The 12,919-nt window shown below is 51.9% G+C and overlaps 1 protein-coding gene across 1 annotated transcript in view; it reads left to right on the forward strand.

The window, feature by feature from the left end:
• Positions 1-231: 231 nt before the first annotated feature.
• LOC148591933 (olfactory receptor 14A16-like) overlaps positions 232-12,919 on the forward strand; it is a 43,396-nt gene continuing 30,708 nt past the window's right edge. The window contains exon 1 of the mRNA XM_088536431.1: positions 232-1,198. Coding sequence (XP_088392557.1) covers positions 232-1,198 — 967 coding nt within the window. The remainder of the gene's footprint in view (positions 1,199-12,919) is intronic.

A 12,919-nucleotide genomic window follows, 5' to 3' on the forward strand; every position in this document is an offset into this window, starting at 1 on the left:
GAAATCCCTGGAACCCACAGGAAGATGTTCCTGCTCCTCACATCACACACTCAGTCACCCCAAATTGGAGCTCAAGCAAGGAGCTGCACAAAGATCCTCTCGGTAAAGAGATGCAATGTGTGACGTGTATTAGAACTGGAACATTTGTTAGCTTTTCTACTTGAAAAACCTCTCGTAACATGTCACTATCTTTTCTTCTTTGAACAGTCTACAAAGCCTGGAGACAGAAGAATGTCCAACAGCAGCTCCTTCAATGAGTTCCACCTCCTGCCATTTGCAGACAGGCGGGAGCTGCAGCTTTTGCACTTCTCGCTCTTCCTGGGCATCTACCTGGCTGCCCTCCTGGCCAACGGCCTCATCATCACAGCCGTAGCCTGTGACCACCACCTCCACACCCCCATGCACTTCTTCCTCCTCAACCTCTCCCTCCTCGACCTTGGCTGCATCTCAATCACTGTCCCCAAATCCATGACCAATTCTCTCTGGGACAACAGAGCCATTTCCTACTCAGGATGCACTGCCCAGGTCTTTCTGGTTGCATTCTTGCTTTCAGCAGAGTATTCTCTCCTCACAGTCATGGCCTATGACCGCTACGTTGCCATCTGCAAACCCCTACACTACAGGACCCTCATGAGCAGCAGAGCTTGTGTCAAAATGGTGGCAGCTGCCTGGAGCACTAGTTTTCTCCATGCTCTTCTGCAGACTGGGAACACATTTTCCATACCCCTCTGCCAAGGCAATGTGGTGGAGCAGTTCTTCTGTGAGATCCCCCAGATCCTCAAGCTCTCCTGCTCAGACTCCTACCTCAGGGAAGTTTGGCTTCTTGTGTTTACTGCCTGTTTAATGTTCGTGTGCTTCATTTTCATCGTGGTGTCCTATGTGCAGATCTTCAGAGTTGTGCTGAGGATCCCCTCTGAGCAGGGCCGGCACAAAGCCTTTTCGATGTGTCTCCCGCACCTGGCTGTGGTCTCCCTGTTTGTTAGCATGGCATTTTTGGCCTATCTGAAGCCCCCCTCCACCTCCTCCCCAAATCTGGATCTGGTGCTGGCTGTTCTGTACACAGTGTTGCCTCCAGTAGTGAACCCCCTCATCTACAGCATGAGGAATAAGGACATCAAGGATGCCCTCAGAAAAGCGATTTCATGGACATTTTTCAGCACTGGTAAAATTGCCATTTCTCTCCACACATACTCCTTCTGTATCCCAACTGCACTGAGCACTGTTTCTTTGTGTTATTTTTATTGTGGCTTTCATTAGCAGTAATAAAGGTTATCATGTTGCTACACAAGTTCTTGGATTCAGGGGACTTTTTCTGAGACTGCTTTGTTTCACCTGACACATTAAATTGTGTCGAAGGCTGGATCAGATCGGGCTCACTCACTGGCTCCTGTGTAATAAAAAAGGTTCTGTCCAGTGCACTGCCTGAAGGCTGAGCTTCCTCCAAAGCTCATGTCAATAATAGGCCCAAAAAACTGCATGCAGAAAGGGCCTGCTGAGCAGCTTTCTCCATGTGTTCAGCATCAAAAAGCCATCATTTTGTAATGATCTCTTCAGAGATGGAGTGGATTTGGGAAGCTCTTATCAGTGTCCAGGAATAGTGTAGAGGTTGAAGGGTGCTGCATTTACATGGCTGCACCACATGTTAAAGCACAGTGTCAGATTCCTGTCTTTCTGGAGGGGAAGATGAAGATGCCAGGAGAGCAGGGAGTTGACGCTCACAAGGGGAGAGGTCCTTCAAGGTGGAGACACCTGAAGGTATCGCACTAAAGCAAGGGAGCAAGGCAGAGCTCTGCAATATCAGGAGACGCAGGGAGGATCCAGCTGGCACAGAGAAGGGAGACTGGAGAGTCACAGTCTCGGAAATCCCAGGAGCAGAATGTAGAGGTGCACCTGGATACAACTAGTGCCCTCAGAAATGGCCATAGTTCCTTCCATCACCTGACATATCTGCAGACTCCTGGAGGGAATCGAGGCCACAAACCCACTTTGGTTGAGACTGCTTCCCTCCCTAAGCAGAATAGCAATAGTGGAGACACCTCCTGGCCCCTGTGTGCTCAACTGCCCATTTACTCTGTGAAGCAGCACTGTGAGCTCAGAGTCTTATGGGGAGAACAAGGGAGGGAATGATGGCAACAAGCAACAGAATCAGAGGAGGGATTGTCTGAAATGAGAAGGAGGTGGAACTGGACGTGAAGGGGTCTTGGAGAGAAAAATGCTGATATTGACTGCAAGACAATACTCAGAGTGTGGGTGCACTACAGCAAGCTCCTGGTGCAGAGCCAGACAACCCTTCTGTGCCGCACTACCACCTGGCCTGGGAAGCAAATGAAGAAGGATCAATGCTGCCCATCCTCCCAGCTCATAGGGGCATCAACCCTCCTGAAGGGTGGCACCAAATGTAAGGCTGAGACCCCTTTCAGGGACCTGCACTGAAGGAAGCAGGGCCCAGGAGAGACATCACTTTGCTGCTGTCTCTGAGGACCTGCCCCCAGCACACATCCCTGAGACAATCTCCCCCACTCTGCCTGCTGCCCATTGCTCCAGAGGTCACATTCTGAGAAGGTCCATGCCGAGATGGAGGTCTGTGTGTGCAGCTGTGAGCCCTGGGAGGATGAGCCCTCTCCTGGCTCCTCTGCAGGACTGGCAGGGAGCATTCACAGATGATACTGGCACTGTCTACTGGACCAGCAGACCATCCTCCTGCCAAGGGGACCTTCAAGTAGGGTCTGTTAGAAGAAAGATCGAGCCCAGACTACTTTTCTATTGTTTTGGAAGGAAGAGAGAGGCAAGGCCGGCCTCAGAAACTCCTCCCAGTCCCAGCCCCAGCTCCTCGCAGCAGCCATTCCCAGCACTGCCCATTCCCCACGGTCCTGTGAGGACTCCTGTTTGGATGTGCCCAGCTCCGTGTGCCTGCTGGGCACAGCACATGTGTGGGGGGGATGGCCACCCTGCCTGGGCTCCCTGTGGGCCCAGAGCCCAGCAGAGCCCTCAGCACGTCCTTCTACTAAGCCCAGAAGGACAGCAGCAGGAGTGCGCAGGGGCTGGGGCCTGGTGGGAGGCTGCTGGGCAGGCAGTGCTAGGGGAAGGGGCACTGAGGGCTCTCATGGGAACCCTGCTGTGCAGATGTTTCCCTGCCCTTGCTCACACTGGGTGCTGGACGGTGCCTGCACAAGGGGCCGCATGCAGGGCAGCCGAGCTGGGCCAGGGCAGGAATGGGGTGTAGATGGGAGCCAGGACACTCCAGAAGCTCCTGTCATTGTGGAAGGGGACTCGGTGCTGCTAGTGGGGCTGGGGGGGTGGGTCTCTCAGGGGCTGCAGCCAGCGGCACCGCCTGCCAGGTCTCCTAGACCCAAAGCAGATGGTAGGTTCCAAGCTCTGCAGCTCCCAGTGTTCCCTCTCTTGTGTCACCCTCAGGAGCACCCCTGGCTGTGTCACCTCCTGCCTGAAGGTGGAAAGGAGAAGCTTGAGCTTCTTGTCTCAGTCCATCTGACCCAGGTTCTACCCTGGTGTCAGCCCCCACACACTATCGTGGATCATCTTCTGTCTGCACACACTCTCTTCTGAGGCCAAATCAAGTCCTGCAGAGTAGGACTGACCACGATGGGGTGCAGACAGGAGCCATGACTCTCCAGAAGCTTTCAGGCTGGAGGGGCATTCGTGTCCCTCCTATGCACACCACAGACCCACAGGACATGGGATTCCTTTTGCGTAAGTATGTGCATGTGAGTATGTGTATGTGAGTGCAAAAGATGTATCTGCACGGTCGTCCCTTGTTTAAACCCTTGTCCCTAATCAGTAGAGATAGAAGGTAGGAGTTGGCTGCTTGGATAATGACATGTTGTGATGCCTGATGTGCCAGGGATGGTCCAAGGCACATGCAAGAGTCTACAAGTTCTCTTAGAACAAGCCCAAGAGATGTACATCTTTCCCAAGCATCAGCTGGTGGCCATAGGGGCAAGGAGGGTATCCTTGGCCACCTGAAATGGAACCACACATGTGCATTTAGAGCACCTGAGTCCAACTTGGTCAGATATTTCCATGGAGCCTACAGGCCCATGCAGCTGAGCAGACAAAGGATCCCATCATGAGGAGGGTGAGCTGTCTCTCCGGATATAACCACAGGCTATAATAGGGCATAAATCACAGCAAAGTGACATGTGCACAGCCCTGCATGGCAGACACCTAAGTGTCCTGATCCACTGTCAGGGGAGATTTCGATATGATCCCAAGAGTGAGATTAAGACACAAGCGGGGTCAAATGCCATACAACCTTGTAAGCTTTATTCTTATAACCGCAATAGGACAGAGAGAAGAAGAAGGGAAAAAGAAAGATGAACAAGCAAGTGGGAGAGATGCGGCAAGATTAGCTACCACCACCACCAGTGCAGCTAGGTTTCGTTGGCTCCACCTCAGTGTAGGTGATGATCTCTTGAAAGAGCGTTCAGGAAAAGAGGACCTGCATATGTGTGTGTGTGGGGGAGGTGGAATACACAGTCCTTTTATGTCCCAGTTCCTGAAGAGTCTATATCTCTAGAGTCTAGCTGCAAGCACTGCCTGCTGCTGCGGACAGGAGCGAAGTCAGAGGAGTGAAAGGCAGCGTGGAGTGGGAGGACAGAGGAGAGCTTGTTGTGGGAGAAGTCTTCACAGCCTCTTGACACGGTAAGTCTCTGGCTGCAGGGCAATTCTGCTGAGTTTCTGGAGGGGTCTTCAGCACACAGTCCATGCCCTTACTGAAAGTGTTCTTAGCGTCTCTCTCCTGGCTTCTCCAGTGCAGAGCAGGGATTCCCTGCCGCAGCATCACAGGGACAGGGCATCCTGCTCCCTCCTCCCAGGGAAGCTGCAGGGATGTGAAGCTGGGTGTGCACACCAATCTGTGCAGGGCTGTAATTGAGAGCAGTGTCCCTGCACCCCAGGGTGCCGTTTGCCCAGGGCAGTGATTCAGCCAACTAGGAGGTCAGCACTCAGCCTGACAGGGCGCTGCAGGGAGAAGCTCTGCATGAGAGGAGAGATCCCACCCGGGCAGGTTCATTCTCCTGCTGAGAGGCTGCTGCGTGGGGTCAGGGCTGCTCACAGCTCAGCCTCACCCACACAACATATTTGGAAGGGGCTTTTCAAGAGCACACTCATGGCGAGCTTCTATGAAAGGGTAAGGCAATCTTCAGAGGGCCAGATTTTGGTTTGTATCTTTGGAAAATCACCAATCAAAGGGGAAGTTTTAGGTTTAAATGCCTGAAGGAGAGTTCTGCAAGTTCTGCTCCGAGGGATCAATAGGTCTGCAAGGATCCCTGAACATTCCTTCCTGAACATGCCTTTTCACCTGTAGACAGCAGCAATATCCCCTTTTCAGCTCCCATCATTCTCATTGTGCTTAGTCTCACTCCGCTCTCAAGGGGAAGGGCTCTAGGGCATCTTTCACCTCTTCTGCAGGCAGATTTCCAGAACAGCAGAGCTGCCCCTCTCCTGCCACATGTCTGTTTCTCACTGCAAGGCACAGGGGCTGAGAACCACTGTCCTGGGAGGACACACTGTCTAGGAGGTGCAACCTGGGGACGGTGCTGCTCTGTCCCGCTGTCCTCCCTTGGCAGCAGAGTCGCAGTGTCTCTCCTCATTTCTCTATCTCCCCTTTCTGCCCTTGTTCTTGCACTCAGCTGGGTCTTCACACGCAAATACAGACGGCCACCCTGAGTGCTATGGAGGTGTCTGATTAGGGGTGAGGTGTCCAGGGCCTGTTCTCACCCCAGGGTGCTGGGCAATGTGGCTTGGAGGGGCTGAGGAAAGTGTTGTCTTTTTGGTGTGATTATCCAAGTCAGGAGCAGTGTCCTGTTCTCTCCATCACATCTCCACCTCGAGCTAAGAGGGAGAACAGAGTCAGATCGGTGATTTGAAACCAGCAGATGGCAGATGGACTCAACAGCACACCTCGCTCTGCACTAAGCAGCAGAGAGCCCATTTCCCTCTGTGCTCTGTTTAATGTTCATGCTTGCAGCAATAAAAGCATATGTGCCTCTAAAGAACCCTCACCAGATGTAATAGCAGAATTGAAAATTACCAAACAAAATAACTGTAAAAAAAATCAATGCTAAGCCTCTCTTCTTCAGCAGAACAACTTTAGAATTATATGCAGGGATACTACGGGATCTTTCCTGTTAAAGGTGGATGTCCTCTCACACCCGTTGTGACATACCATGGGCTTAGAGTGGGACAGGCCCCTGTTCCTTACAGAAAAGTCAGCAGTAGCTGAGGCTCAGGAGCTGAAAAAGGTCATTCCGAGAAGGACAAAATAATTTTCTCTTCACTACTAGGGGCTGGTGGTCGCGGGCAGGTGAAGCATTTTTATATAGCTTTCTCAGAGAAAATTCTTATAAGTTGTCACTGTCTTTTTTTCTTTGGACAGATTTCCTGTATCCCATGGAGCAGACATCCAATAGCAGCTCCCTGAAAGAGTTCCTCCTCCTGCTGTTCACAAACAGGAGGGAGCTGCAGCTCTTGCACTTCTCACTTTTCCTGGGCATCTACCTGGCTGCCCTCCTGGCCAACGGCCTCATCATCACAGCCGTAGCCTGTGACCACCACCTCCACACCCCCATGTACTTCTTCCTCCTCAACCTCTCCCTCCTCAACCTTGGCTCCATCTCCACCGCTCTCCCCAAATCCATGCACAATTCCCTGATGGACAACAGGGCCATTTCCTACATGGGATGTGTTGGGCAGGTCTTACGTTGTACTCTTTTCATATCAGCTGAGTATTCTCTTCTGACAGTCATAGCCTATGACCGCTATGTTGCCATCTGCAGACCCCTGCACTATGGGACCCTCCTGGACAGCAGAGCTTGTGTCAAAATGGCAGCAGCTGCCTGTGGCAGCGGATTTCTCTGTGCTGTGTTACATACTGGGAACACATTTTCCCTGCCGCTCTGCCAAGGCAATGTGGTGGAGCAGTTCTTCTGTGAGATACCCCCGATCCTCAAGCTCTCCTGCTCAGACTCCTACCTCAGAGAAGTTGGGCTTCTTGGTCTAAGTGCCTCTTTATGCATTGGATGTTTCATTTTCATTGTGGTATCCTACGTTCAGATCTTCACAGTTGTGCTGAGGATCCCCTCTGAGCAGGGCCGGCACAAAGCCTTTTCCATGTGCCTCCCACACCTCGCCGTGGTCTCCCTGTTTGTCAGCACTTCATTTTTTGCCTACCTGAAGCCCCCCTGCATCTCCTCCCCAGCTCTGGATCTGGTGATGGCTCTTCTATATGCGGTAGTGCCTCCAACTCTGAACCCCCTCATCTACAGCCTGAGGAACAAGGAGCTCAAGGACGCAGTGAGGAAACTTGTAACAAGGGTCCAGTGTCAGCAATAATAACCCCCTCTTGTGCAACCACTCACCAATTACAGGCTGTCTGGTATCAAGGCTTTATGCTGTTCCGTATTCCTCTCCTCTCCTCTCCTCTCCTCTCCTCCCTTTTCTCTCTTCCACTCTTTCTCCTTTTCTCTCTTCCACTCTTTCTCCTTTTCTCTTTCTTTTTTGTTTCTTCTGATGCATTCACATAAAAAATAAATAAGTGAGTATACCAATAGTGAGTACCAATTCCTCTCATTTGTATCTTCTCCAGAGACTGTGTTGAAGCAGGAAGCCAGGCTTTCCCCTTCACCAGCAGAGAGGGGCAACCTCAGAGCCCGCTGGTCAGAGCTCCCCCAGGTGTCATGTCCCTCAGTGCAGTGAGGAGAGTTTCCCTGTGAAGTGTCTCTTCCTGCTCTGGCACCAAGGGAGCTCTGGGGAACAGAGTTTGGCTCAGACGAGTACAGATGGGGTGAGACCATGGGTCCCCTGTCCATTGGGAGAGCTCAGCTGCTCCAGGCACAGTCAGCATGTCATCTCACAACCCTCTCCTGCAAGGGTGACAGCCACGTGTCACCGTGGGCTGATCCTTTCCCTCTACAGAGCTCCAACTTGTGGGAGAGGGGGAACATTGGAGAGGAGGGGACTCAGGCAGCAGCTTGTGAGGACAGACCCCGTGCTTGACAGCATCATCCCCACAGTGACAGCAGCCTTCCTGTGGGGGCACCAGCTTTCCTGTAGACATGTCCCAGCAGAGCAACAGGGCTCTTTCTTTTGAGAGTCGCTCTCTTCATTTCTATGCTGTCCTTGCATGTTCTTTTCTGTGGATATGGTCCAGCATCTCCCATATCCTGAGGGTCACAGGCTTGTGTTTCCATGTGCATGTGTCCTAGAACAACAGGCAGGATGAGTCCTTGGGCTCCCTTACACCACAGCTGGACTCCAGAATAACATTTCCATAATAAAGGACGATCTGCCCTGTGATCCGCTTAAATCTGTCCCTCCTTCAGAAACTGGAGTCAAAATATATGCCCAAGGGTGTGCAACCCCAAAAGGGCCTGCTCTTCTGCTTGTGAACTCCATGAGATCCAAGCGATGAGCTCAGCATTCCCAGGTGATCTGTTAGCCTGAATCCAGGGTTCATCACTCAGTGACCAGGGGACATGGGCAATGGGCTCTGCATTGCCTGTGCCAGGCTGCCCCACACGTGACTGTGCTGGTGAGAGATGCTTCTGGAGGGGCATCCAAACCCCCAGGGGAGCTCCAGGGGCAGCGAGTGCAGCTTTACTGAACCAGGGGGATTCACAGTGCAGTGACCAGAAGGGAGAGCACTAAACCCAGGTGCACACAGGGAAAGGAGGGCTCTGCAATCCCGGAACAGAGCATGGGGACCCAGGAGGCCCAGGGAAGGGGCACTGGAGGGTACCGTCCATCAGCACAGACCTGAGCCAGCAGAATCAGCTGTGCTGATCCCTGTCCAGCTGGCTCTGATCCATGCACTGGCCAGCGTGGCCCTTAGCCCCACAGCAGGGCTGCTCCACGTGGGAGCTGGGAGCTGAGAGTGCTGGCAGGGCAGGCAAGGGAGGTACCCCCTGAGAACAGGTGACATCCCACGGTGCCAGGACAAGAGGAGCAGAGCAGCTTTGGGGATGTTAACGGGGGTCACACAGTCTAGTGATGGCCACACAGGACCGGAAGCCTCCAAGCAGCCCAGGTTTGTGGGGGACATGGACTGGAGACCTCCAGAGGTTGCTCCTCACCACAACTGCTCTGCAACTCAATGACTTCTTTTGCCTCATCCCCTGATCCAGAAGCATTGGAAGTTCATTCTGCATGAAGATCCTGCTGTTAGGGCACCTAAGGAACCTCGATACCCACAGATCCATGGGCCCTGATGGGATGCACCCCAGAGTGCTGCGTGAACTGGCAGAGGTCATATCTAAGCTGCTCTCCATCATCTTTGGAAGATGCTGGAGAATGGGGGAGGTGCCAGAAGACTGGAAGAATGCCAATGTCCCGCCAGTTTTCAAAAAAGGCAAGAAGGAGGACCCAGGCAACTACAGGCCAGTCAGCCTCACCTCCATCCCCGGAAAAGTGATGGAACGGCTCATACTGGCTGTTGTCTCCAGGCACATGGAGGACAAGAAGATGCTCAAAAGTAGTCAGCATGGATTCACCAAGGGGAAATCCTGCTTGACTAATCTGATTGATAGCCTTCTATGATGAAATGACCAGCTGGATAAATGAGGGGAGAGCGGTGGATGTCGTCTATCTCAACTTCACCAAGGCTTTTGACACCGTCCCTCACAACATCCATCTGGGCAAGCTCCGGAAGTGTGGGATAGATGAGTGCACAGTGAGGTGGATTAGGAACTGGCTGGACGACAGAGCTCAGAGGGTGGTGATCAGTGGTACTGAGTCTAGTTGGAGGCCTGAGGCTAGCGGGGTCCCCCAGGGGTCAGTCCTTGTTCCAGTCCTGTTCAATTTATTCATCAATGACCTGGATGAAGTCACAGAGTGCTCCCTCAGCAAGTTTGCTGATGATACCAAACTGGGAGGACTAGGTGACACCCCAGAGGGCTGCGCTGCCGTCCAAGAGACTTGGTCAGATTGGGCAACTGGGCGGTGAAAAACCTCATGCAATTCAACAAGGCCAAGTGCAAGGTTCTGCACCTGGGGAGGAATAACCCCAGACACCAGTACAGGCTGGGGAATGACCTTCTGGAGAGCAGCTCTGCAGAGAGGGACCTGGGTGTCATGGTGGATGACAAGTTGACCATGAGGCAGCAGTGTGCTCTTCTGGCCAAGAAGGCCAATGGGATCCTGGGGTGCATTAAGAAGAGCATCTCCAGCAGGTCGAAGGAGGGGATCCTGCCCCTCTACTCAGCCCTGGTGAGGCCACATCTGGAGTATTGTGTCCAGTTCTGGGCTTCACAGTATAAGAGGGATTTGGAGATGCTGGAGAGAGTCCAGCACATGGCTACAAGGATGATGAGGGGCCTGGAACATCTGCCCTATGAGGAGAGGCTGAGGGAGCTGGGGCTGTTCAGCCTGGAGAAGAGAAGGCTGAGAGGGGATCTGAGCAGTGTCTATAAGTACCTCAAGGGAGGCAGTGAGTGCTGGCCTCTTTTCACTGGTGGCCACCGACAGAACTAGAGGCAATGGCCACAAACTGAAGCACCAAAAGTTCCACATGAACTTAAGGAAAAAAATTTTAACAGTGAGGGTGACAGAACGCTGGAATAGGCCGCCCAGAGAGTTTGTGGAGTCTCCTTTTCTGGAGATCTTCAAAACCCACTTGGATGCAGTCCTGTGCCACGTGCTCTAGGTGATCCTGCATGTGCAGTGGGGTTGGACTAGATGACCTCTAGAGGTCCCTCCAACCTTGAGCATTCTATGATTCTATGAATCTTATTATCACGTTGGGGTCACCAGTTGTCGCAATCGTGGTGGCCAAAAACCAAACAACTGGGATAGATGCAATGCAAACTACGTTTTCTAGGTACATTATTTATACCGAGCTTTCCTCGCAATGGCTGCTGCTTATTGGTGAGGACTACAAAGGACAGTAGCTAGTGACAGAGTTATGACTGGACGATTCTTAGCTTGACGAGATTCTGCTCCGTGGCCAAAACCTCCTTACACTTGTTAATACCTTTCTGCTGTCTCCGTGTGAACTCCCTATCTCATAGATACACTCTAATCTTTTCAAGGTTAACGTTCTCTGCTAAGGGAGCCAGGGATTTCACAGACCAGCTGCAATCCCTGACAATTGCATGCAATAGGGATGAGGATGGGGATCACAAAGGATGAGGCTAAGTCTGAGGAACTTCACGCCTAGTTTGCCTCAGTCTTTAACAACAAGATCAGTTCTCCTCAAGGTGCTTGCCCCCTGAGCTAGAAGACACCTGTGTAGAGCAGAGCAACTCCCCCATAAATCAGGAGGAAACAGTCAGTGACCTGGTACTCCACTTGGACACTCACACGTCCATCCATGGGTCCAGATGGCATCCACCCAAAGGTTCTGAGGGTGCTGGCGGAGGTGCTTGTCAAGCCACTCTCCATCACCTGTCAACAGTCCTGGTCAACAGGGGAGGTCCCAAATGGCTAGAGACTTGCCAATGTTGGCAAGATGGAGGATCCAGGGAAACTACAGGCCTGTCAGCGTGACCTTGGTATTGGGAAAAGTTATGGAGCAGATCATATTGAGGGCCATCATACAGCATGTGCTTGATAAGCAGGGACTCAGGCTGGAACAATATGGGTTCATGAAAAGCAGGTCCTGCCTGACCAGCTTGGTCTCCTCAGACCAGGTGACCTGCCTAATGGATGAGGGAAAGGCTGTGGACATGGTCTCAGTAGACTTTAGGAAGGTTCTTGACACAGCCTTCCACTGCATTCTCCTGGAGAAGCTGGCAGCTCATGGCTTAGACAGGTGCACTCTTTGCCAGGAGAAAAACGGAGAAGACGGCCAGGCCCAGAGAGTGGTGGTGAATGGTGTTAAATCCAGCTGGTGACTGGTCACGAGCGGGGTTCCCTCAGGGTCAATGTTGGGTCGAGTCCTCTTTAATATCTTTGTCAATGATCTGAATAAGGGATAAGGGGATTGAGTGCACCTTCAGCAAGTTTGCAGACAACACCAAGCTCAAAGGAACATTTGATCAACTGGAGGGCAGGAAGGCTCTAGGGGAGGATCTGGACAGTCTGGATCAATAGGCTGTGTCCAACTGTGTGAGTTTCAACAAGGCCAGGTGCTGGATCCTGACTTGTATCAGGAACAGTGTAGCCAGCAGGACCAGGGAAGCGATCATCCCCCTGTACTCAGCATTGGTGAGGCCGCACCTCGAATCCTGTGTTCTGTTTGGGGCCTCTCACTACAAGGAAGACATGGAGGTGCTGGAGCGAGTCCAAAGAAGAGGAACAAAGCTGGTAAAGAGACTGGAGCACAGACCTTATAAGGAGCGCCTGAGGGAGTTGGGGTTATTTAGTGTGGAGAAGAGGAAGGTCAGGGGTGACCTTATTACTCTTTACATCTGCCTTAAAGGAGATTGTAGTGAGGCAGGGCTGATCTCTTCTCCAGTATGTGAAAATAGGACAAGAGGAGAAGGCCTCAAATTGTGCCAGGGGAGGTTCAGGATAGGTTTTAGGAGAAAATTCTACACAGAAAGAGTAATCAAGCATTGGAACAGGCTGTCTGAAGAAGTGGTGGGGCAGTATTTAAGAAATGTGTAGATGAGGCACTTAGGGACATGGTTTAACAGGTATGGTGTTGAAGGTTTTACGATTGGACTCGATGTTGAAGGTGTTTTCCAACGACAATGATTCTATGATTCTATGATTTCTCTTTATTGTTCAGATATCTCTCAACTCTCCAGTTGCTCCTTTGAGCAAGTGCAGAATTTCAATCTTGCCTTGCCTTTCAGGAGTGTAGTTACTTCTTCAGCTAGCTGTTTTAGAGTGTTTCTATGCAGGTTGTTCTATCTATCTGTCAAAAACATCTCAAGGAAGGTTATTCCTTGTAGACTGGGAACCTCCCTGGAGGCAATTTGGACTCAACATGGTGATCAGGATTGCATTCTGTATCTTAGGG

This window comes from Tinamus guttatus, unplaced genomic scaffold, assembly GCF_059628265.1.
Source record: "Tinamus guttatus ecotype Peru unplaced genomic scaffold, ASM5962826v1 Tinamus_guttatus_pri_ptg000667l, whole genome shotgun sequence".
In the NCBI taxonomy this organism is placed as follows: domain Eukaryota; kingdom Metazoa; phylum Chordata; class Aves; order Tinamiformes; family Tinamidae; genus Tinamus; species Tinamus guttatus.